At 42.0% G+C, this 22,632-nt stretch overlaps 1 protein-coding gene across 4 annotated transcripts in view; it reads left to right on the forward strand.

Moving 5' to 3' along the window:
• The window catches only part of MACROD2 (mono-ADP ribosylhydrolase 2), an 858,592-nt gene that overhangs the window by 799,345 nt on the left and 36,615 nt on the right, over positions 1-22,632 (forward strand). For all 4 annotated transcript variants that reach the window (XM_064510050.1, XM_064510049.1, XM_064510053.1 and 1 more), the window contains 5 exons: positions 6,568-6,630; positions 9,897-9,965; positions 19,298-19,375; positions 20,029-20,103; positions 20,767-20,871. In XM_064510050.1, coding sequence (XP_064366120.1) covers positions 6,568-6,630; positions 9,897-9,965; positions 19,298-19,375; positions 20,029-20,103; positions 20,767-20,871 — 390 coding nt within the window. The remainder of the gene's footprint in view (positions 1-6,567; positions 6,631-9,896; positions 9,966-19,297; positions 19,376-20,028; positions 20,104-20,766; positions 20,872-22,632) is intronic.

Here is a 22,632-nt window from a genome sequence, read left to right on the forward strand (position 1 = left end):
CTCACACAGTGCCACTGTGAAAACGTGGCTCGCTTTGGCCTCCAAAAGTTATACCTGCTCCTGTCGCTTTTCCCACTTACCTGTTGGGGTTCCTTTTAGCAGCTGTATATGCAGACTGTACCAGACAAAGAGTTGCAATTCCTGTTTTCACACTCAGTGCTTCAGAGTTGATTTTCTTTCTACCGAGATGAGCTGCGGTGCAAATACTGAGTTACTAAAGTGACTAATGCAATGTTGTCAGAGAAGAATTACACACAGTGACAAACCAGCGTACCTGCAGGGGCTTCGTCTGTCAGGGCATTCATTTCTCATTTCTAACCATTATGTGAATAAAAGTAAACCATCGTGATTGTTCAGGTCCAGGGCAGAAAACAGGGTTAGTCCCTTAATTCTGAAATGTTAATGTGACATAGTAATGTGCGTGTTTTGGTTCACGTGGAATGGTTGGGGGCTTCTCTTAAGCACACCATGCTGTTTCCAACGAGTGCGAGCTCCCGTGTTGCTTCCCTGTCCAGCTCTTTGCTTTGTTACATTGCACCACCACGTGATTTCGTGGACTGAATGCAATGGTTTGAAATAGCTCTTATGTTTTATTTTGACTGTGGCTCAAAAAGAAGCTGTGCTGCAGGCCTTAGCAGTGTGCAGTTACCTAGTCTATCAGTTGCACAAAAAAAGTGTGAATGAAGAGTAAATTGATGTAGTAAAGATAAAATTTGTGGTTATGCTGTACCCAGCCACATCTGGGGTCCCTCTCTTTCTCTCTCTCTTAGATAGGACTGCCTGTAGGGCTAGGAATCAGGGCTCCTCGCTTCTGCTCCGAGCTCTGCCAAGGGTTGCTCTTCAACATGCATCAAATCACTTGAGCAGCTTCTGTTCAATTTTGTGTACTATGATAACAGAGATAACTTGTGCAGCAGCACTGTGTGTGTACTTTTTGCATCAAAATGCAAGTTGTCCTATATAGGTCCAGCGTATGGTGTTTAGGGTATGTATGGTGTTTAGGGTATGAGGTCCATATTCTGGATATTTTGGAGAGCTCAAGCTCTGCATGCCAAACAGGAGATGGCTGTTTTCATTTTGTCTGAACAGTTGCAGTTGCAGGTAGTCAGAAATAGCAATGATCACCATCTTTTGCAGTCAAATTTAGATATCTCATGCCAGGCACCTGTACCGCAAAGTCTGAGTCAAGCTATATGTCACGTAGAAGAATTATATCCAGCAAAAACAACCTAGCACAACCTTCTCAGCAATGTTATGGATGAAGTGAGCTGGGGAAAATCAGAGTGCCTATGTGTCCCAAGCACCTACTTGGATGTCATAGCTCTTGGCCCACACTTTATACCCTGGCACTCCCCTAGCTAGGAAAGGTACTTTGAAGCTAAGCCCTTCTGGTCTGCAGAGGAGTGAGGCGAGGGGAACACTCCTGTTGACTTCAGTGGGCTTCAGATTAGGCTCCTGTATTTCTCAGAACTTTAAATAGCTGAAATACGATAGTGTTATTTTTAACCTCTGAGATAATCCCCAAGAGTGATAGTTTTCTCATTTTTTCCCACAGTCACCAACAATTCTTGACAAAAGACTGCATGACAATGAAAACCTGTTATTTATTAGGCTGACTACTTAGCTGCGCTCAGTGCATTGATAGCAGTGCATTCAGGTCTGCTGCAGTGAGGCAAATTGTTGAAACAGCAAGGAGGGAACAAGTCTCATAACCCCCTTAAACAATTACTGCCAATCATTCTTTACTAGCCCCTCTTAAAATTTACCCCAAAGGGGTTATACACAAGGAGTGATTAAAACTGACCTAAATCATAATTTAATTAAAAGAAATTGAAATTCAAACTGAAAATGTTTGGTAACCTCAGGCCACCACCCTAATGATTCATTTTAATGCATTTACAGTTCTGCAATAATGGCCTTTGTTTGTATGTGCTTTTTTGTTTTATGTCTGTTATCATTTTGCCACTGGAATAATCCGAAAATGCTTGCAAGCGATATGATCTTGAGTGTGTATACAGATATATGTGTACTTTCTTCTTTCACATTAGGAGTTCCACTGAAGTCAGCATACCTACTCATGTGTGTAGAACATAACAGCTGTAAGATCAAGGCCTATATTTTTAATTTTCTCATTAATTAGTTTCCCTGTTATCCTAGAAGGACCTTCACATCATTAATATGATTGCCATGGCAATATTTTTGTGCTGTTAGAAAGAAAGCTCAAAACTGTGGCATCTCTTATCTTGGTTGGCATTTGCCTTCTTCCAAGAAGTGTGGTCCAGCTGTGAGCAAGGTCCCCATGGCAGACCGAGGGAGATGCATGAGGCTGCTGGCTCCCGGGGAGGACCAGCGGATGCCTACGTGGCAGGAGCCACGCTGGGACGTAACAGGGTGAAACGCCGTGTTTGGGGCGTGCTACCTATGCAGATATGTGCGAATGGCAAATAAGACATGACCCTCAGGCGATGGCCTTCTGTATCATTTATTTCTGCTCCAGGAAGGAGCAGGTTGTTTGAAAGACCCTTACTCTGGCTGTTTGTTTCTACCCTACACATAACATAGGTACCACATTCTCAGCAGCGGAAACAATTTTCATAACATCTGTGTTGGAGGGGTGGAAGTAGACTGTTTTGCATTGGTTAGGCAGAATTTCTTCCTTTGACTAAAAATATGTTATCTGCAAATCTGCTTCCTTCTGGAAAATGTCTTTTTGCATTAGTTTTTGACACCCTGGCTTTAGCCTCAGCTCTCCTAAATTCGTCTCTGACTACTTATGAGGAGAGGTGCTTCTCGAGAGGCCGGTGTGTGTGAGAACCTGGCCCTCGTTCAGCTCTGCAACAGGAGGAGCCAAGAGGCTGGCAGGCTGTTAATATTTGTGACTTGCCATGTGTGTAGCAGGAGCAGTGAAAGATGCAAAAACCCCACGTGCCCCTGGGCCCTTGCAGAGGAGACGGGAAGAACCCAGGAACCTGCCCTGGCACTGCAGTCGGGAGATTGTCCCCTGGACTTTCCCTCGGTTCCTGTGTCACCCCTCTCCTCTCCGGCGGCTGGCTTACTATTTATCGTATCAGCTGCTTCGTTTGGGGGCTGCTGCTGCAGCTGCCATACGACTGTGCATGCCAAATACCTCTCCTTAACACAGAGTGGGCAGCCGCTGGCAGAGTATCCGGTTTTCTAGGTTGGTTGGAAGTGCTGCTTGCTCTGCCAGCTTGCTGAGGGTGCTGGTTGATCGCTGGTTAGCCTGTTGGCTACCGAATACAAATGAGGGAATAAATCATTTGGGGAGTTTCCTTACTGGTCCCAGAGAAAAAGAGTGAGAAGGGCGAGCTTGGCAAAGGAAAGCAAAATGGCCAGAAGTATGTATTTTAGTGACTGATGTGCTTATTTTATTTGTATCATGCTACTGTAGCTCTCAAACTCCTGGTTTTTCAACTGACTGCCATGCTGGGGAAAAGAAACAGATGTTCCCATTTGTCTTTTGATGTGGCTCAAAATCATTTACATTTGCTGGCCTAAAATGACACGACATGTCATACACCACATTTTCTGTCTCCTCTGGAGTGAGTGACAGATTGTTGTTCAATTATTAGTATAATGGCAAAATAGATACTGTGAGGACAGTTTTCACCTAGAGGAAATGCAATTGCCAACTGCTGCAATAACGTAAAGAGAAGGATGGCAGATACTGCAGAAGCCATCCAGAGGAAAAGACGTTTTTATTATGAATAATGTCATGGAGAAGACTCAAGGGAAATGCACTGGGTCTGGCTTTTCTGACTGGAGAAGACGAGAGTGAATAAAAAAAAGAGGGGTGAATAAAAATATGGAGAAGAGCTGGCTTGCTACTCTTTTAAAATGTATTTGCAGCTCTTTGCCTTGAACACGTGCTAAAGCTAAAGCTTAAAGCCTTTCCATTTGCTCTGCACCCAGCTCCAATGGAGAGCAATAATTGCAAACAGGCTCTTCATCAGTAGAAGACACTTAGTGAGAGGCTCGTTGAAAGGGTTTTAGCAAATGGAAAAAAAACGTTTGTCAGACGTGCAGGGATTAGTCACTGTCGCATCCTCTGGTTTACTTTCATATCGGTGTATTCATACTTCGCTTCCTCCCTTTCTCCTGAGATGAAGAGACCCTGCATGCCAGACAAAGCTTAACCCTTACTTCTGGAAGTCATTTACTTGAGCATCGCTTGCCCACTCAATTTTTTAGTGTTTTGTTATTCTCCTTCCTTTTAATGTTTCCTAATTTTACCAAAGTCACTCCGTAGGCACAACGCGCCCTTTAAAACTGCTTTTGTAACCTAAGTTTGGTCTGAGAAAGTGACTTTACAAGAGATGGAATCCCGTGGGAATAAATATGAATCCCCCAAACTCCTGATTTTAGCCAAATAACTCATGGTTATAGTCATACTTGTTTTAATGGATGTAGAAACAAGTATCATCTCCCAGGTAGTTTTGTGTAGTGAATGCAGTCAGGTAATTGCCGAAATGGTTCTCGGTGACGTATCGGTAGTTACTGTTTGCGCCTGCCCTGCTTTTTCTGAATATGAAGTCTGTCTGTGTGAATCAAAACATGTTGCACTTGGCCGTAATGAAATTCTTTAGGGTTTGGCACCGCTTATTTAACTGTGAAGCACCGTTCTCTTTGGATCTGACTTCATGGTGAAGACTTTTCAAATATCCTTCCACCGCTGCGTTACGGTGGTGCCCTGAACGGACAGTTCCTTCCCACAGCTCCTGAGCCAGACGTCTCGCTCGCTGTGGGACACGTGCTGGTGCAACAAGGAATTCGTTCGTATTTATTAATGGTTTGCTGCAAAGCTCGCAATGGCCAAAACCCGGGTTTTAGAAAGAAAGGAGGAGGGGGAAAGGAAAATGTACCTTCTAGCCTAGCTAATTTTCTATTTTGGGTGTAATCCTCATGCATTGTCCTCGTGCCCAGTGTGGACAGGCAGAATGATTAAAAGAAAACTAAAAAAAAAAAAAAAAAAAAAAGCTGGCTTTAATCAAATCATTTTGGTCATCCGTGTAATACGATTTTTCTCCAGGTTAGACTCACTAACGTGCGAAGAAATCGCTATGGCTAGCCGTCCGTTAAGGCGGGTTGAGATCAGTTCAGAGAGTTACAAAGCAGCCAAGAGGCCCGAGTCCCCGCTGATGGCCACCAGCCAGCCCGGCCGCAGGTGGGGAGTGACGCTGGGCTCCTCTGGCGCCCGAGACAGCAGCTCTGCGCAGGGTCAGGCAGCAAATGCTTCTCCGCTAGTCCCATCTGCTGGATGCCGAGATGTATTGCCTGCCCGAAAGAGCGGAGCAACATGCCTCCTCTTTAAATACGAGCTGGATCCAGCGGGCTGCCAGAAGGTGCTCGTTTGCTTCGGAAAAGCACACGCGCTTGCTTGCTTTCTCCTCCCTCGTTGCGTCTCTGCTCCCGCTCTCCTCTCCGGCAGCCCCGAAGCGCCGAGTAAGGTGGTGCTTCCACCGCGTTGCTCCCCGGAGGTTGTAACCAGAAAAATCCAGGAGCCGGAGGAGATCACAGCAAAAAAAAAAACCACGTGCATCGTCATCCGGCCGTTGGCAGGCTGGGGAGTGAATTTCCCTTCTGCCGGCGTGGACGCGCCGCGCTCGCTGCCTCGGCAGGGCTGGTGCTCGCGTGCCGGCACGGGGGGAGCAGAGCCGCGAGCGGCACCGCAAGCTGCACCGCAGCCGCTGGTATTTTCGTGGAGCTGAAAGAGGGCTCTTGACTGTGGAAAAGACAGATTACTCGATGCTTTTCTAATTGGGCCAAGCAAAGGTTAAGAAGGTTTGATCCTCTGTCCGTAGACTTCCCCCGGCGTATGCTTTTCTCAGCGGTAATTCGCTGTTTGGTACCTGCCTTCAGAAAGAGGACTGGAGGGAAGAAAATGCATAACGAATGCAAATGCAAAAGTGGAGAAAATTGGGAATGAATGCGAACGTAAAAAGAAAAAAAAAAACATTAAATCCTAGCAATCCTAGCCATCTCGCCTTGGTTTATTTTGCACTCTCCTTTGTAGGCATTTGTGATGCATTTATGTACTGTAAGTGGCTCTGAGCCTTTTGGGTTAAAATAAGTCTCAGGCAGTTCTCCCCCTCCTAGTCGCACCTTGCATCGCTGTTAGGAGAGGTCCTGCAAGCCCAAAACGCAGCCGCTGGAAGGGGCTCGTGGAAATGGCACAGGAGGAAAAGAATCCAAGAAAAACAGCCTCATAAAATAAATAAAGTAAGATCAGCCAACAATTTTATCTACTGTAGACAGTGTTTAAGGAAATATCTTTGTTTGGTGCACAGATATTTCCAGTGTTATGGACCAGTTCTGCCTACTGAGGTAAAATCTTCAATCTAACCCCCTCTTCCCTAACTTGAAACGTGACTGTTTTAAATGCAACTGTTTATGTTTGCAGTTCTTCAGTTTACCTTTATAGCTCTCTCCCCTTTTATCACAGGACCTTGCTATAAATAACAGTTTATACTGCACTGGTTACAATTAATATTGCTGCTGCCATTGCCAATAAAATAATATAAGTAATTTTTTTTGTGGTTTCCTTGATAGGTGGTAACAGCCCAGAAGAGAAGCAAAACACCGAAGAGACTGAGGGCCAGAGCCAAGAAGCAGGTTTGTGCCGAGCTCCTTAAAGGACTTTCTTGGGTTTTATCCACCTTGGTGAACAATAACCGTAGTCAATGCTATTGACTGAAAATGTTTGTACGTTTTCACCAGATTAACTCAGGGCTTGTGCGGTTCTCCCGGGAGAGACCCCAGCGCCATTCATTATGAATGAATGTATTGCGATGCAGGAATGCAGACTTTGCTGTTTAAGTTGCACGCTCCACAGTCCCTCTTTAAGGTGGCATATCTCTAGATAATCCTCTAATGAGAAAGAAATCATTTTCCCTCTGTGTCTACACTGGAGTAGCACTTTGTGTAGCACAGAAACTGGGGAAAGGAATTTGGGGGAAGGAGGAAGCGGTCTTTCTTCATTAAAAGCTGCACTTTTAAAGATTTTTGAAGGTATTTTCAGGTTTTAGTAAATAGTCTACATAAGTCTCAGGGGTTATGAAGATTTAAATCCATACAGAAAGATATTGCATATACTGTGAATAAATGTCAGAGTTCACAAGCAGTGGGTTTTGCAGATGGCATGCTTATAAATTATATGTTACAAGCTAGTAAGTTCAGTATTTTAAGATATAATGTCACTCAGTGTTCAAAATAGATTTTCTGTTATTTTTTTCTGTTTCTGGTTGTATTTTTCATCCTACCAAACTCTGTTCGATGCAAATGACAACTGGAATTAAGCAGTTATCAAAATAGCTGAAGTGACAGTCAAAATAGCTACAAATCCCCTTATTTCTTAGGGTTTCTTTTTGCAGTGTGACATGTAACACAATGCTTTTTGTGTTGTTTTCTTTCTCCTAGTAGTGCAGGGTGTTGCCTACACATATTTAACTCAGAGCGCGTGAAACAGTTTTGTAGAGAACTATTTTTTAAATCAGTCCTGAAAATTGTTACCAGTATCTGGAAGACAGAGCTGAAGAAGGCCGGTCAGGCCGGTCGGCCAGATCATCTGGCCTAATTACTGCGTTGTGGCTCTTTCCAGATGTCACATTCATTTGAGAGCAGTCCTTTTCTGGTCCCGCGCAGTGCGTGCCACAAATGTGAAGGTGCTGCGTTTCTCCAGGGCATCCCGTAGGCTGGTCTCCTGCAACGGGACGTCAGCAGCTGCTGCTGTCCTTGAGTTCTTGAGGTCCTTCCACAGGTCGTGTCCTCCTCACCACCTCTTCTTTCCATCCCTGCTGTCCTTGAGTTCTTGAGGTCCTTCCACAGGTCGTGTCCTCCTCGCCACCTCTTCTTTCCATCCCTGCAAGAGGCAGTGAGTCGCACTGTCCAAATCCAGGCTCTTTTTTGCAGCTCTGGCTAGGCAAGGGGATATCTTTGCCTTGGCAATGTCAACATTTTAACAGTACCAAGCACTGCTTGGCTTTCTGCTCAGGAGAGCTCAAACTGCAGAGGTTTCTGTTTAACCCAATTATGTTACTGTCTACAAGTGCCAAATATAGCCCACTATACCTGTCAGCTATATTCGCTCTGTCTCCTGATGGGATGCATATTTCCCTGGTATATTGACTCATGAAACAGCTGGATTGAATGAGCTGCGTCTCATTTTTCCCAGAAGTAAAGAAAATATACATCTCTAAATTATTACTCTGCTACCGGGGTTGTCTTAAATGCATTGTGGTTTTTTTTCCAAAATTGTCATTATGACCTGAAATGTTATGAGCTGCCACACTTGATTTATCAGAGATATCATGTGCGTTGTTTTACTACCTAATATTGGTAGACATGTTTTGTAGCTGTCATGGAGAGTGTCAAAGAAAAGATCCAGACTTTTCAAGTCCCAGGTCCGGAGAACGTCCTAGCTGAGGAACGCGTTTAGGTACCTGCCTGAAGATACTGTTATGCCTATGTGCGGTCCAGGAGTCACCTTCTCAGCCATAGGCACACAGAGGAGTAGTATAGAAAAAATGATTTGTCCTTACATTTATCCCTGCTGGCTCACATGGTGATAAGAGAGAGGCATACAGTTAGTTTGAGTCAGTAGCATAAAGCTAATGAATTACTGTTGCATTCCCATTTCCTCATTGTGGAAGCAAACGTCATCGGGAACTTCCAGGGCTGCTGCTTCTCTGCCCTTTGCTTGGCGGTGGGAAATGACCTGATTTTGCAAGATACATGGGTGCATGCCTGAAACACTTCTAATCACTATGAATGGTAATTGTCAGGAGCAGTCTCCTCAAATACTGAAGTGCTTATTTGAGACTGCTGTATTTTCTAAACCAAAAGGCATAGCCTTCATCTCAGTGTGACAAATCACAAAAGCATCACTTTAATATTGTAGAAGAAAATGTAGGAGAAAAAAACAGAAACAATGTATTCCTACCCAGGCCATTACATAGATACTTATATATTCATATTATATAATAGATGAAAAAGCCAGTTATAGCGTGCAAAGATTGGTCTGGAATTGTTCAGCTATTACTGATTTTTCTCTTTTTTTTAATCTGGCCTCTATACTATCATCGATGAACTTCACAGTTAACACATGGGAAGCAAAAAGGTGGGGTTCAGAGCTCTTGTTTTAAACTAGTTAAAAAAAAACCCCTGTATGACTATGTGACTATATTAGGAATAATTTTTGTCAGAAACATAGGAGGGAAGTCTTTTGAAAGAAATGTAAAACTAAAAACAAAAACAGATGTTCCTAATGGTTTTTGCTTATTAAAACTGCCAAGCAAAAGCAACAGTGAAAATGAAAAGATTCAGTTAAATTCAGGTATTAGTTTTACCTGTGAATTATCTAGTTACATCAGCATGTTCTACCATTGAAAATCTATGTGCCGCTGATTTTCAGGGAGTTACTAAATTTAGGGCCTGATTCAGGAAAGCTTCTGTTTTCAGGAAAGCATTTGCATTTAATTATTTCATTTCCAGTGGGATTCATGGACATGATTAAAGTTAAGAACAAGCTTAATTGTTTTTCTCAAAATAGGTGAATTTAATGAAAATAAGAATCTCAAAGCAAATAGCAACACCGATATCTGTTACTCCCCCCCCCATATTAAAGGAAATTGAAATACAGACAGTTTTGGCAGTATTGTAGTGTAAGCCTTACCCCAGCCTAGGGAAGATGGTCAGACCAGTAATGCCCAGAGAAGACAACGTGAATGGGTAGAAGGGCAGAAAATCAAGCCCCGTACTAGTATCTTGCTTCTTAGTCACAGAAACCACTGAATAAGGTGTAACCTTTTTCTTTCAGTCAACTGATTCATCAGTTTGATATCTAATGAATAACGTCTCTCTCATTTCCTGGGTTCTTACAGATGAGGCGAAGCCTACAGCTGTACCCAGCCTATCATCATCAGAAGAAACAGAGCTGAGTGAGGATAAAGGTACAGATTGCAAATTGCATTTCAAAATATCCAGTCCCAAGAGGACATTTCATAAAGCCTTATCGTCCTTTGTCTGGAAATTGCCAAAATCACAGTTAAACAACACAAAAATAGATAAATGCTTGGATTTTCATTTACGAAAGTCTTTGTAATGAACTACTTGGCACCAGCTGTTCTTCTGGGAGGAGAGAGATGCCATGAATTCCTAAGTCCCCTTGTTATGGAGGTAATACTAAAATATCATACGTGACATATCAAAAATGAGCCTTAAGCTTGGGCTTGCTAGAGTGGCTCGCATGCGTAAAGTTAAGCATACCCATCTATCTCAGCAGTATTAGCTCCCTACTCAGTGCTCTCCTGATGAGAAGAAGAAAAACACAATCACTATAAACACATCAGAAGGAGACAGAAGGAGATGAAGTCATAACGGAGAGGGAGAAAACAATGTTTATCTTGTGCGGACTGTGCTGGGCACTCAGATCATTCAGTTTGTGATAAATATTTAAAAGTGTCACGGGGCCAAATGACAGGGAGTTTAGGAAACAAGAAAGAGGGATGGCCTAATTTTAATGTTTCAAGCTGAGCTTTTTCCTGTGTAGCTGTTGGTTTACAGATAGGAACCGGTGCACAGCCGTACCCTTTTTGATACTCTTATGATATCACACCATTAATTGCTTGTGCTGGTCTACAGGTTTTGGCATTTTTGCGGAAGTATGTCAAGAAAAAGCCTGGGTGATTTATAAAATGTTTGCTACTGGTAATTCAAAACAGGAGTTAGGCTATCTATAATAAATACAGTCCCTCAGTACAGCCTTCAAGAAAGACTAATAGAAAATTTTAATGCATTTTACTGAGATAACATAATTATTAACATCCATTAACTTATTTATTTTGAAAGAGTTAATGTTTAATTCAGTGTCGCTGCTTGGCCCTCTGCTCATTTTTCTAGATAAGTGTGACGGGGTGCGACAGCTTGCCCTTTGGTTCCAAAGGAACGGGCTGCAGCACCCACATTCCTACTTGATTATGAGTTCAAAGCCTTGTGCAGGTTGAGTTAAGTGCTCTCTCAGCTGATTGATTGATGCTGCAGGGGAAAAAAACCTGCAAACCCTTGCCAGAGCACTGTTTTTTGCTATTCAGATCTTCACAGATTAGGGTCACGGCAAGGCTAGTGGAAGGCAGCAACAGTGATAGATTCAGCCTTAGTGTAATTGGTGATTACCCGTCAGTCATCTGTCTTTCTGCTGACATTTGGCCTGTCTGTGGATTCTGTATCTGTATGATTGCCCCTTGGACGTGGTCTTTATGTTTGGTAACGTGAGGGCCATGGCAGATTTTTGAGTTTGGATTTTTTTTTGCTGTCTGCACTCTTGCTGAAGATCACAACATTTTGGTATTGCTTTGCGTTCTTGTTCCTGACTGTGAAGTCAGTGCCTCCTCTTATGTTTTTCAGTGACAACATCAATCATCTCAATGTGTGACCACTCCAGTTTTTTTGACCCATTGTATTAGGGGGTCTCTTCTCGGGAAAGTAGCCACTTTCCGTTACTCTTCTTGCCGTTCCTATAATGTTTAAGGGAATAGTGTCTTCCCCTCTTCTCTTGAGAGGTTGCAGAGGAAGAGATACTGCCCTGAGAAGTCCTTTATCGCAACAGGTAGTTACTCTTCAGTGTCCTTCCTTTCCTCAAAAATAAGACTGAAAGCATCTAGTAAGGAAAAAGGAGCAAGACAGACTCTCCTCCGTATATTTTGTTTGGAGAGTAATACTGGTAGTAAAAGGAATGGTGGGGGTATGTGATACTTATCATGCTTGGGGATTTGTTTATGAGTTTTTTAAATGTAAACAGAAATTTTGAAAGACCGGGTTTTCATCCTTGTTTGTATCAATATATTTGCAGCTTTTCAGGTTTTAGATTTTGAGCTGCTTTAAAATGAATGCTAGTGTTACGAAAGACTTGCTACCTTTTCAGAGATGGCACTTTTACAAAATCCTGGCATTTCTGAAAACACCTGCCGCTCCTGAAATAAATTTCAGCCTTCAAATTTTTTGCCCACTGAGTTAACGCAGCTAAAACCTGCCAGGTTCTGGAACATACTCATTTCTGTAGTTTATCTTCAACTAAATGAACTGGATGTAAAGCATTTAAAGAAATTGTGTTTTTCCAGTCCAATCACCTAATTACTGTGAAAGGAGATTCATGGCAAATAAATCTAGGCTACACGCTTCCAAAACACAAAGTTTAAACCACTTGGAATATGAGGTTTCCAAGGCAGCTATGAAACTATAGCAGTCTTTCAAATGCCAGTTCTGGTGGATGCAGCGGAACTGGTGTTTTGACTCCAGTTAGCGTCAACTAGTAATTTTTCTGCCTTGTCTTCCATCTATTTCTGGGGTCAGAAAATAGTAAACACATTGAAATATTTATCTTTAGTTCTAAAGTATGGCAATATTCAAACCAGATACTGCTCTCACTTTGCAGGTCATGCTGTTGCTTGGCATAGCTCTTAACAAATATTACTCGTTGCAGGCTGTCATAAACAGGCTTCTGCCAGTCCTATAGCAGTATGGCTCAACACGTTTTGGTAGGGTCTTTAATGGGGAATGGGAGTTTAATTTTCATGACAAGCCTTACTCTGATTGAGGAAAAGCTTTCTAGTCAGGACAGCACTTAAACCTTGCTGAGAATTTATTCAAGTGTTACTTTCCTGCTAGTCCAAGGGCCTTGATGCCCATACATCACTGCTGTCAGGAAGTTCAAATATTTTTTCTTACCTGGGTCGTCTTTATGAGTTTTTGTTTTTGTTTTTTTTTTTTTTTGGCAATTTTAAAGAAGGGGAAGGATGAGAATGTAAAAGGATTGTTCATAAGAAGTGTGTTGGTGAACAGTGTGGGCATGTTTTGAGGGGCTCTGATTAGAATGAGAACGTACTGCGAGACTGTTTCCTGTGTTATTGTGGAAGTGTAGCTCTTCCTTTATTCACTGTAGAAGAGACAGTAACGCTATCCGGAAGAAAAAAGTTCATATGGGCCCAATTTGCATGTGGCCTTTGAACACGTGAAGTTTTTTGGGTGCTCTGTCTTTCTTCAGAAGAAACGCGGGACAGTCATATTACAAGAATATCAATGTGTTTGATGTTATGCTGTGGAGGTATCCTCTTACTCAAGTCTTTGCCAAGTTTCTATTTCCACTGTCTCGAAATGCCACAAAGAAATGTTGAAATTTTACCCTTGAAAACTTGCGTGCATATCTATTAGCTGTCGCGGGGAGAGCTGGCATCTCTAGGCAGCACCTTCGCCGTGCTTCATTACTGTGCATGTGGAAGTCGGACCTTTACGCACAGCGTATTTCAAGGTAGAGCTGCTGCTCTTTATGAAGTGTAAGGACAGAACAAAGTGATTAAAGTCATTAATGTTTATGCGGCAGATAAAAGACATATCAGACTGGCTGCAGTCTCGTATGCCTGTCCGCACAAGATTGTGCTGGGAGTACCAACTCGTTTTAAATGGACCATGTAGTCTATACTGTTGTGTGGTAATGATGACAAACGAGGGTAGGTTTGAACCCGTGATTTTAAAAAGACAGTGTGCATATGTGAGAGTGTTCTGCATCTTCATCCCAGTTACCTATCCTACCAATTACTCTTTAACCTGACTTAATGATGGGGCTTTCTGGCAGAAAAATAAAAAAAGAAACTGTGGATTTAGTGCAGGTGAAGAGTGAACTCCACATTATGTAATCATCTTGGCAAAGTTTCTGTTCACAATACACTGATTTTAATTCATTAGTACTTAATAAGAACTGAATTTTCATTTGAAGGTCAACTAAATTAAATCATATGCTAATTAATTTTAAAAATAAAATACGGATTAATTATTTCCAGGTGTTCACCAAAGTCTGTGTTCCTGTGGGAATGCCTTTTAAAGCAAGTCACCATTTTTCTACATTCACTGAAATGGAATCAGATTCCATCAGCTGGCGGGTTTATGTTTTCAGAAACGGAATTAGGTATATGTCTTGGTTAGAGCTGAGCCCTAAAAACTCACTCTGTGCAGTGCAGAAGCCTATAAGTATCCTGCCTGTAAAACATACTGGATCTTAAAATTCCTGTTTGGCCAGCTGTAGTTCTCACCATGGAAAAATCTTGATGTCCTGAAGACAGAAACGACGGAGAAGGGATAAAGTGAAAGATATAGCATTTCAAATTCAGGGGAGCTGTATAAAGCAACATAAATTAGACACTGATAAGTGGGTGAAAAAGATTGACTGAAAGGCCAATATATTCGAAAAGAGGTTTTTAAAATCAGCTCTTAAGTATATATTAAGACATCTAAATGAATGACCTATTTTCAGAAGTACTGAACACTCAGCAGCTACCAATGAAATGTTTTTAGTTCACCCTTGGGCTATGATTAGACCTGGAAAATTTCAGCCTGAAAAATTTCAATTATAGGTAACTGAGAAAGAACCTGTGTAATGGAGGAGTTTCAACACCCCCAACTATAGCTGTGGCTACAGTGATGACCTTTCTCTCGCTTGGGCAGAATGATTTCTATGAAAGCAAATTGACTGACACAACCTGAAGGACATGGTTTGGGGTTTTTTTTTACACCAGGTAAATAACCATCCCCAGCCAGCCAGATGCCTTTTTGCCAGACACCCTTCATAACGGTCAGGTTTAGCTATAGATAATGCTGGTTATTCACTTTTCCTTTAAATCTGACGGATCTGTAGCGCTGTGCAGACCCAGCCCGGAGGCGAGGCTGGAGAAGACGCGGCTGGAGGAGCGAGCGCGCGGGAGCATTACCCGGAGGACCCCCCTGCGGAGATGAGCCGCCTGGTCCATTCTCCAAACACTCGTACAAATCTCTCTACAGGTTGTCGTGCCTAACAAGGTCTGTTTTACCAAGCCGTATAAACTTGGGCTCAAATAAATCTAATCTGTCATAAAGACAGATTAAAATGAAATCTTGGTGGGTATAAAAATAACATTTTAAAGTCAAAGCTCAAGAATATCTCCCTAACTTCTCATAAATCACCATTTTATAGTACTTCATTTTAACACATTTTCCTCAGTTTATGAGGCAAAAGAATACCCTAATCATGTGGCAGCCTCTGTGCACACCATTACCTGTAATTTTAGAAGCCTGCTTGATTTCTTTCACTCTGGAAATATTCCAGTCATTTTTCACAGTATCATGCTTAAAAAATAAAATGCACTGAACCCATTTCTTTCATAATGGCCAGCTTTTTCCCTCTTTAATCTTCTTATGGCTCCCTAAAACATGGTGATTTATCTATGCTGTGTGCAGGACCCAGGTGTGTTGCACATTAGAAACGACTCAGTAAATAAGCCACACAGAGACTAGCTGGGAAAGTGAATTTTAAAAGATCATTAAAACCACTTAACATGCAGATCTTACCATTTCTCCTCTTCCCAAGTATTTGCAAAATTTTGTTTGAGCAGCGCTGTTTTATACGGTCAAAAAAAGTATGAATGACGTGGTAAAGGATGCGTTCTTAGGCAGTATTTAGACAAAATAGCACCTGATTCTTGTCCAGAAGGTAGGACTGATAGCTCTGTGCAGGCTACACAGTTTTCCTGGAGCTGAATCCAACAAATAATTGATAAATGGAAAATACTTGAGGAGTATTCTGTCCTGCTTGCTTCAAGTCAAAATGTTTTCTCCCAGGATTTTTAAAGGCTGGGATTAATTCCCAGGTGCGTCGTGCCAGGCAGCCCCAAGAATCAGTAATGCTGCCCCAGCGGAGCGGTGCTGAGCGCTGCAGGTGGGACCGGGAGCTGGGGCAGAGCAAACGCTCCTCACCTGGGTATTGCCACTGCGGCTGCCACGGAGAAGTGGCCCAGAAAGGACTGAGGGCTCAGGCGCTTGGACGAGAGCAAGTGTCTCGATGCCTCGTGTGCAGTAGATAAATGACCTGGCTTTGGTTCATTTATGTCATTAAATGTCATGTTGGGTTTGTTCGTGCGTGATCAATGATGGCGTTAGGAACTGTGTTACAGTGTAGTATCAGAAAGACTGATTTTTTTTCAGTTCTGCCTGGAGGAATACTAATCCTTACTGTCCCAGTTTGGGGTTATCCTAGGTAAACGGTGCCCAGCGTGTGTTACTATGCTGTGAAATAATACCTTGGATTTCCCAGTGCAACTTGACGGATAAGTAGCTGTGTTAGAAGACGACTAATGCTGTTTTATGCCATTTAAAAAATTGAGGTTGGTTCGCTGGTCCATTAGTGATGGATGAAGGGATGGCCAGAGCTCTCTTAGGCCCTGGGATCATTTAGGACTGTGCTGGTTTGTGCCCAGTTGTATACGGCTATAAAGGGCTACGTAAGGGCGATGGACCAGCTGTTCCTGAGGATTGCCACTGCCCTGCTCCGCAAACCTGCAAGCAGAAGGCAATATATAATCTGCCGGTGTGGGATGCCCACCGCTGCTTAGCCGATGGAGTGGAGGTAGCGCTCCTGCCTCGTGTGCAATCGGAGAACAGCTTTTATTGACCAGTGTATTTAGTCTTACATTTTTACTCTTGCCTGGCTCAGGTTTTCTTCATAAATCTGGGTTTATTCCTTTGCTTTATTTTACTCTTGTTGATCCTAAAAGCAAATCTGTCTTTGGACCTTTTGGCTTGAATATTTGATCTAATATTTGCATTTGAAAAGAAGAAATCTTTGATATGGTCTTGACCTTAAAGATTTTGGAACTCCAAATCTGCATGTTAATGCAATGACTGATCTCTGCTGCTGAAATGAGAGCTGCAGACTGTTGCAGTTAGGCAATAACGCCTGTCCATGTTCTTCTCTTTTCAGAAACACACTTAAAAAAAAATAACTTGTGCAGAATTAGATTGTCTGGAATAGTTTTGCATCCCATGTAAGTAAATTGCTTTCCTGAGCCCTGGAACAATTGGAAAGCTGTGTTCATGACCGAAGCAGAAGTTTAATACGAAACTGCAATCCCGTAAGAATACGCTGCGCACAGCTATTTATGGTGATGTCTGAAGCTGTGCCAAATAACACAGGTGGTCTCTAGCTGTGGTGCCTAATGCTGACGCCCAGCGCGGCGGGGGGTTCACGCTTACGGCTATGTCTGAAGGGTGGAAATAGTGCTAGAGAGAAATCCCCAAAGTGCAGGGTAACTGTGGTTTGCCATAAGCTATTTGATACCTCCTGAAAACCAGCAGTGTGATGGGGCATCTACTTGCATCAGCCACGCACGAGGCTCCCAAACTCCATTTTTCATTATTGACCAAAGTGTGTAATTGTTGTTCTGATACTGTGGATTGATTTTTGCGTGAAATTGGAGTCATTCCTCATTCTGGGAGAAAAGGTGGCACCTGTGAGCTGAGATTAAAGTTACAGGTCTAGAAGTAGAAATTCCATGGAATAGCCCTAAGGGTCTGGATGAAGAAGCTTGCATCTCCCACCCAAATCAGGAAGGAGTGCCCTGTGTTACCGCTTTTGGCTGTGTGACGGCTCGTGTTCAGGCCCTGGCGGTACGGTACTTAAAGAAGAGGACCCCTGAGTCCAGCACTGTCTGTACAGTTGCACAAATGTGCAACTAAATCATGCACAGGAGGGTTATAGTAATTCGGAATATGGGGCTACATGTGGTGCAACTCTTGACTTGTTTGGCATCCTGAAAGCTTTGTCATAGCCAAAATTTCATGCAATGGGTTTCAGGGTTTTTTGGGACATTGACACATTCCCGACAGATTCTTACTGCCATTCCCATTTATACCAAGGAGTCCTTCAAGTCACATTTTCATTAAACTTGTAATTTGATGAAATTCTAATTTATTTTAGCTCTGATTGAGACTGATAGGGTAACCTGTTGTAACTCTTGGCACCAGTACGAAAGGGCGGCACAGTGATCCAGCCAATAGCAGCGAGTAGCATTTTAAGTCTGCAGGAGGTTGAAAAGAGTGCAGCAAGGGCAAATTTCAGCAAACTGTACATCAGTGAAGATATTCTCCTTTCAAACTTGGATTTATAAACTTATTGTCATGCAATGAAACGAGTATGAAGCTGTGCAGGTAATTAAATATTTGCCTTGGGGGATTATTTGCAGTTAATTAAAGCCACACACTTTCAGTGCGTACCTGTTCTGCAGATTATTAAATTTGGATCAGATGTTAACAACCCAGCTTTCCCGCTTATCCATCAGAGGTTATTCTTGGCAAGTTTTAGGAACAGAGTTTTACCGGGACATCCTATGGTATATTGTAAGATTTGTTCTGCTATATTGTAGAAAGGGGCTTTCTAGAGGTAGAGTCTTACTAACACTGCCATGGTGTAATGTATTTTCATGCACCATAGATCTTTTGTCAGTGTTACTTGAGTTTTTCTGCTAGCAGCGTTTTAGAAAGTGTTTTACTCTGAACTATAAATAGTGATTATCTATTGCCATTAGTTCACTTATCCCTGAAGTTTGCAGAAATGTCCAGTTACTTAGATCGGTGGCCTTTTTTAACAAGGGTCAAACAGAGCTCTTTATCCAGTGAAAACTGTGTGTTATGCCAATGAACAGAACTAAAAAAAGCGGAGCTCTTTTGCTGTGATTTCCTGGCCACGGTGGAATAATGCATTTCTCTGTCACCACACAAAAAGTAAGGAGTGGCTTTTGTTGGAAAACAGTTTGACAACAAAATAATGACCTGTGCTTGTGAAGACTGCGGATAGTGCAGAGACAGGATTTGAACCAATTTAAACCTCACTGTGCCCCTGGTTCAGGGTTTGGCTTTGGGCAGTTGGTTTTGCTAGTCTCCCCCAAAGCGAAAGAAGTCTTTGCCACGATAATGACGTGGGCAGCGTTGTCATCGGGCGAAATGAGGCTACAGTTTGCACTGAGATTTATAGGACTTAATGTTTGTGAAGCATGTGGGAATCCGACTATGCAAAGTATCAGCGTTGTCCTGAAAATAAGTCACTTAATATGTCAAGTGAAGAGTTCATGGTGTTTCTCATAGCCTTGTGCTGCTCCGTTCATTAGAAATAAAATTCTTGGTGATACTCCTGATTTTTCTTAGATACTCTCTCTTGCTAACTCTTTGCTTGAGGTTTGTAGTGCGGGCCAAAATCTGCTCAGTAAGTGTGCACTTTCTGAAATCGATGCGAGTAGCTTAAACCCATGAGTATACTTTTATAGGATCTAAATCCGGGGTCAAACAGACAGAAAGTCTGTTGGAGTAGGAGAATGCCAAATATGAATCTCGCACCTCAGGGCTGCCCGCGTCCGAGGTAACTACCAGCCTCTTCCAGCGTGAAAACCCCTGCGGGATTTTTTCATTTGCTTGTTTGCTCTTTCCACAGACTCCCTGGAAGACCCCAGAGGTGTGCCAGAGGATGACCCAGTGCATCCCGTGGAGTGCGAACAAGATCAAGCCGAAGGTAAAGTTTGCTATCGAAATCCGTAAGACACAAATAACGAACCAGTTGGGAACCTTAGTTCTTCCAGTTACAGCAGTCGGCGGTTTTCCCCCTGACCTCTGCTGCCTTGGGAATATGCCTTCAGCTAGTGGAGGCTGGGCACCAAACAGTCTTGGTACAGTAACCTCTGGTGTTACTGAAAAAGAAATAGGTCTCCAAATATGTGGTTTTAACCATATTGATCCTGGGTCAGTGCATAGCGTTATTATTACGGGTTTTTTTCTCTCTCTCTTTTTTTTTTTTTTTTTTTTTTTTGCTTCTAAAAGCCTGTGGGGTAATTCTGTTCTTCTGATAAGCTGTCAAGCGCAGGCAGTTTGCAACAGCGCCTGTGAAAAACAATGTGTCAAGACTGAGCTACTAGAAAAAAAGGAAAAAAAAAGTGATTCAGGGTCAGTTTTGACCAGCCATTCAACATGCTTAATGTTTAGAGGTTATTAAGTGGTATGTTCACATATAAAATGATTTCAACATTGCTCATTTAATAGAAAAAAAGCAGTATTGGGCTGAAAAGTAACGTGATATATATTGGGATTGTGTCCTGTTTGGATAAACTTGCCTTTGCACGTGTGCACAGCCATCATACTGATGTCGTTTCCAATTTGTCGTGTTAACAGGACAAGAGGATGTTTCTGCCGAAGAGGAGATGAAGACCGGGACAGATTCCCAAAGCTCCTGCATGGAAGTAGAAGGTACTGGCCATGCCTTGAAACCAATGAGCAAGACTACCAGGAGGAAAAATACCTGTAGCTGCTCAGTCACCAGCAGTAGTCTTTAAGTTCCTTTTGTTTCTCCACACCTAGTAAACCAAATCTGTGGAGCTGAATCTTTTCATGGTAGCTCTGAGTTTGAGTCTGAGCAGGGCAGTAGCTGTGGATTCTCAGCCCAGGTGGTGAAAGCTGATTTTTAATGCCCCTGTTTAAAAAAAAAAAAAAAAAGTTTTTTGATCATTTGCCCTGTTAAAAAAAAAAGTGAACACCATATCTCTTATTCCTGAGGATAAGCACTTGGGCCTTGAGCGTGAGGTGCACTGAACGCTCTAGCCCCAGTCCAGGCAAACACTTTGGTAAATGTATCTTTGGGCTTGTGACTAGTCCCAGGGAAGTCCTAAGCTTAGTATTTTTTGTGCTAAGGCTAGAAGGCTCAGCATCTCAGAGCATCAAGGCCTTGCTCTCAACCATAACCCCTCGGATTTCCCAGAAATAGCTACAGTATCGGTTCTTCTGGGGGTTAGAGTCCTTTTCCAGTGCCGGTGTTTTTAATGATAATCTCTGTAGCATATATTGGTCATTCTATACCATATCAGTTCTGAAGAACGTTACCATCGAGCTTCTGTTTTCATCAAATCTATTCAGAGCCATTGTTGAACCAAAAAGACACAACAGAAGCCGAGAAACCTTTGATTCCCAGTGTAGATGAGGATGAAGAAGAAGAAAAAGAAGAAGAAGGAGGAGGAGGAGGTAAGAAAGAGAGTTCTGCTAGGCTCATACATTCTCTCATTAATTATAGATATTTTGTGCATTGCAAGGAAACATGGAAATAGCACATAAAGGTGGGATTTTTTTTTTATTATCCTTTCCTCCCTATCGTTGAGTGTTGTTGTGATGTATTGGTCTTGGATTCATATAGGAAAATAAGTGCAAGAAACTGCACAATCCGTTTCTAAAATGACTTTAAAATAAACACACTTCTCATTGTTGGTTTTCTATATTAATGTGCATAAGGCTGATTAAGCAAGCAATTTATGTCTATTAAAGTACCCTGTTGATCATGTTCGCTAGGATGTTGAGGGTATTTACAATAAATGGGTATGAAAATGATTTGTGAGGTCATTGGTAGAGATTTAACTACTATTTAACTAAAACTAGTAATTCTAATAAAGAAACCTATATTTTGAGCAGGAACATGTAGAGTCTTGCTGAAGCAATACATTTTTCTGAGAGTAAAGTATTTAAATCCGTAGTAAGGCTTCTGCAAAGAAACTCAGAAGTTCAATTTTTAGTGTTAGACACTCTTCTGGGAGCCCTACATCCAGCTGATCATTTGTAGTAGTCATATGATTGCATAAAAAGCAGTATATCATGGAAATAAATCTCTAACTGTAAAGTAATTGCAAGTTAATAATTACATGGTCTTCTGTAGAGCACAGAGATGAATTTCATGGTTCCAAACTAAAACCTGGATGTGATCTTTACTGAAAATTCAGGTCAATACTAACTGTTGTCCTAATTATGAACTCCTTTTCCCAGCCCCATTGACACCAACTTAATTGCAAACCTGCATTAGTGACACTTATCTTCATTGCAAGCCCAGGTTAATAGAACCTCTTTGTTCATATACAGCTAAACAACATTTCCTCTCCTTTTTTTTCTTTATTGCCTATCCAAGTTGAGACTAATTGCATCTCTTTATTACCAGTCATGTTTTTGCTATCGGTTTTGTGTTTTATTACTTACGGTGAAAATAGACTTGCTATAATCCTTACTTCAAATCCAGGTAAATGGTATTGCTCTCCTTCAATTGCAAATCCAGGTTATATAATACAAACTCACACTGATTGCAAATACCAAAGTTGTTATGTTAATTTCCTCCTAATAGAAATTATTTACATTTTATTTTATGCCTCATCAAAAGCAAGTTGGACAAAATGTACTGTCATTATTTGTACATTTCCTTCCCCTTAATACTTCAGTGTCCCCTACAGCTAGTGACTGTCATTTACTTCTCAGTGGAGAGATTATATTTTGCCATCTGTTCTACCTAGTATTAAAATATGCAGCATTAAGGAAAAGAAGGTAATGTCAGAAAAGGGTCGTTCTTGGCACTTTTCCTTTTCCTGCACCTTATTTAAAAGGTCCTAGTACTAAGGAAATAAATGATTCTCTCCAAACATTTTGGAACACATTCCTACCTTGGGGCTCACATATTGCTCCTGTACAAGATTAGTCTGGTCCAAAGCTCATTAAAGTTCATAGAAAGACTCTCGTTTACTGAAGTGAGCTTTCACTCAGCTCCATAATAAGAGGAGATGCTGAGCTGAGCCCACGCACAGGGCAGCAGCGCTTAGGTAACTGCACTGATTTTCTTTTTAGCTTCCTCAGAATATACTGGCTTTGGGTCAGGGAAACCAAATCAGTGCTTTTTCAGCTTTTAGGGAAGGAAAGGAAATTATGGCTTTCCCTTGCTTTTCTTCATTCTTACGGGTGTATGACCCTCAGAAC

The sequence above is a fragment of the Dromaius novaehollandiae genome, chromosome 3 (genome assembly GCF_036370855.1).
Source record: "Dromaius novaehollandiae isolate bDroNov1 chromosome 3, bDroNov1.hap1, whole genome shotgun sequence".
Taxonomy (NCBI): domain Eukaryota; kingdom Metazoa; phylum Chordata; class Aves; order Casuariiformes; family Dromaiidae; genus Dromaius; species Dromaius novaehollandiae.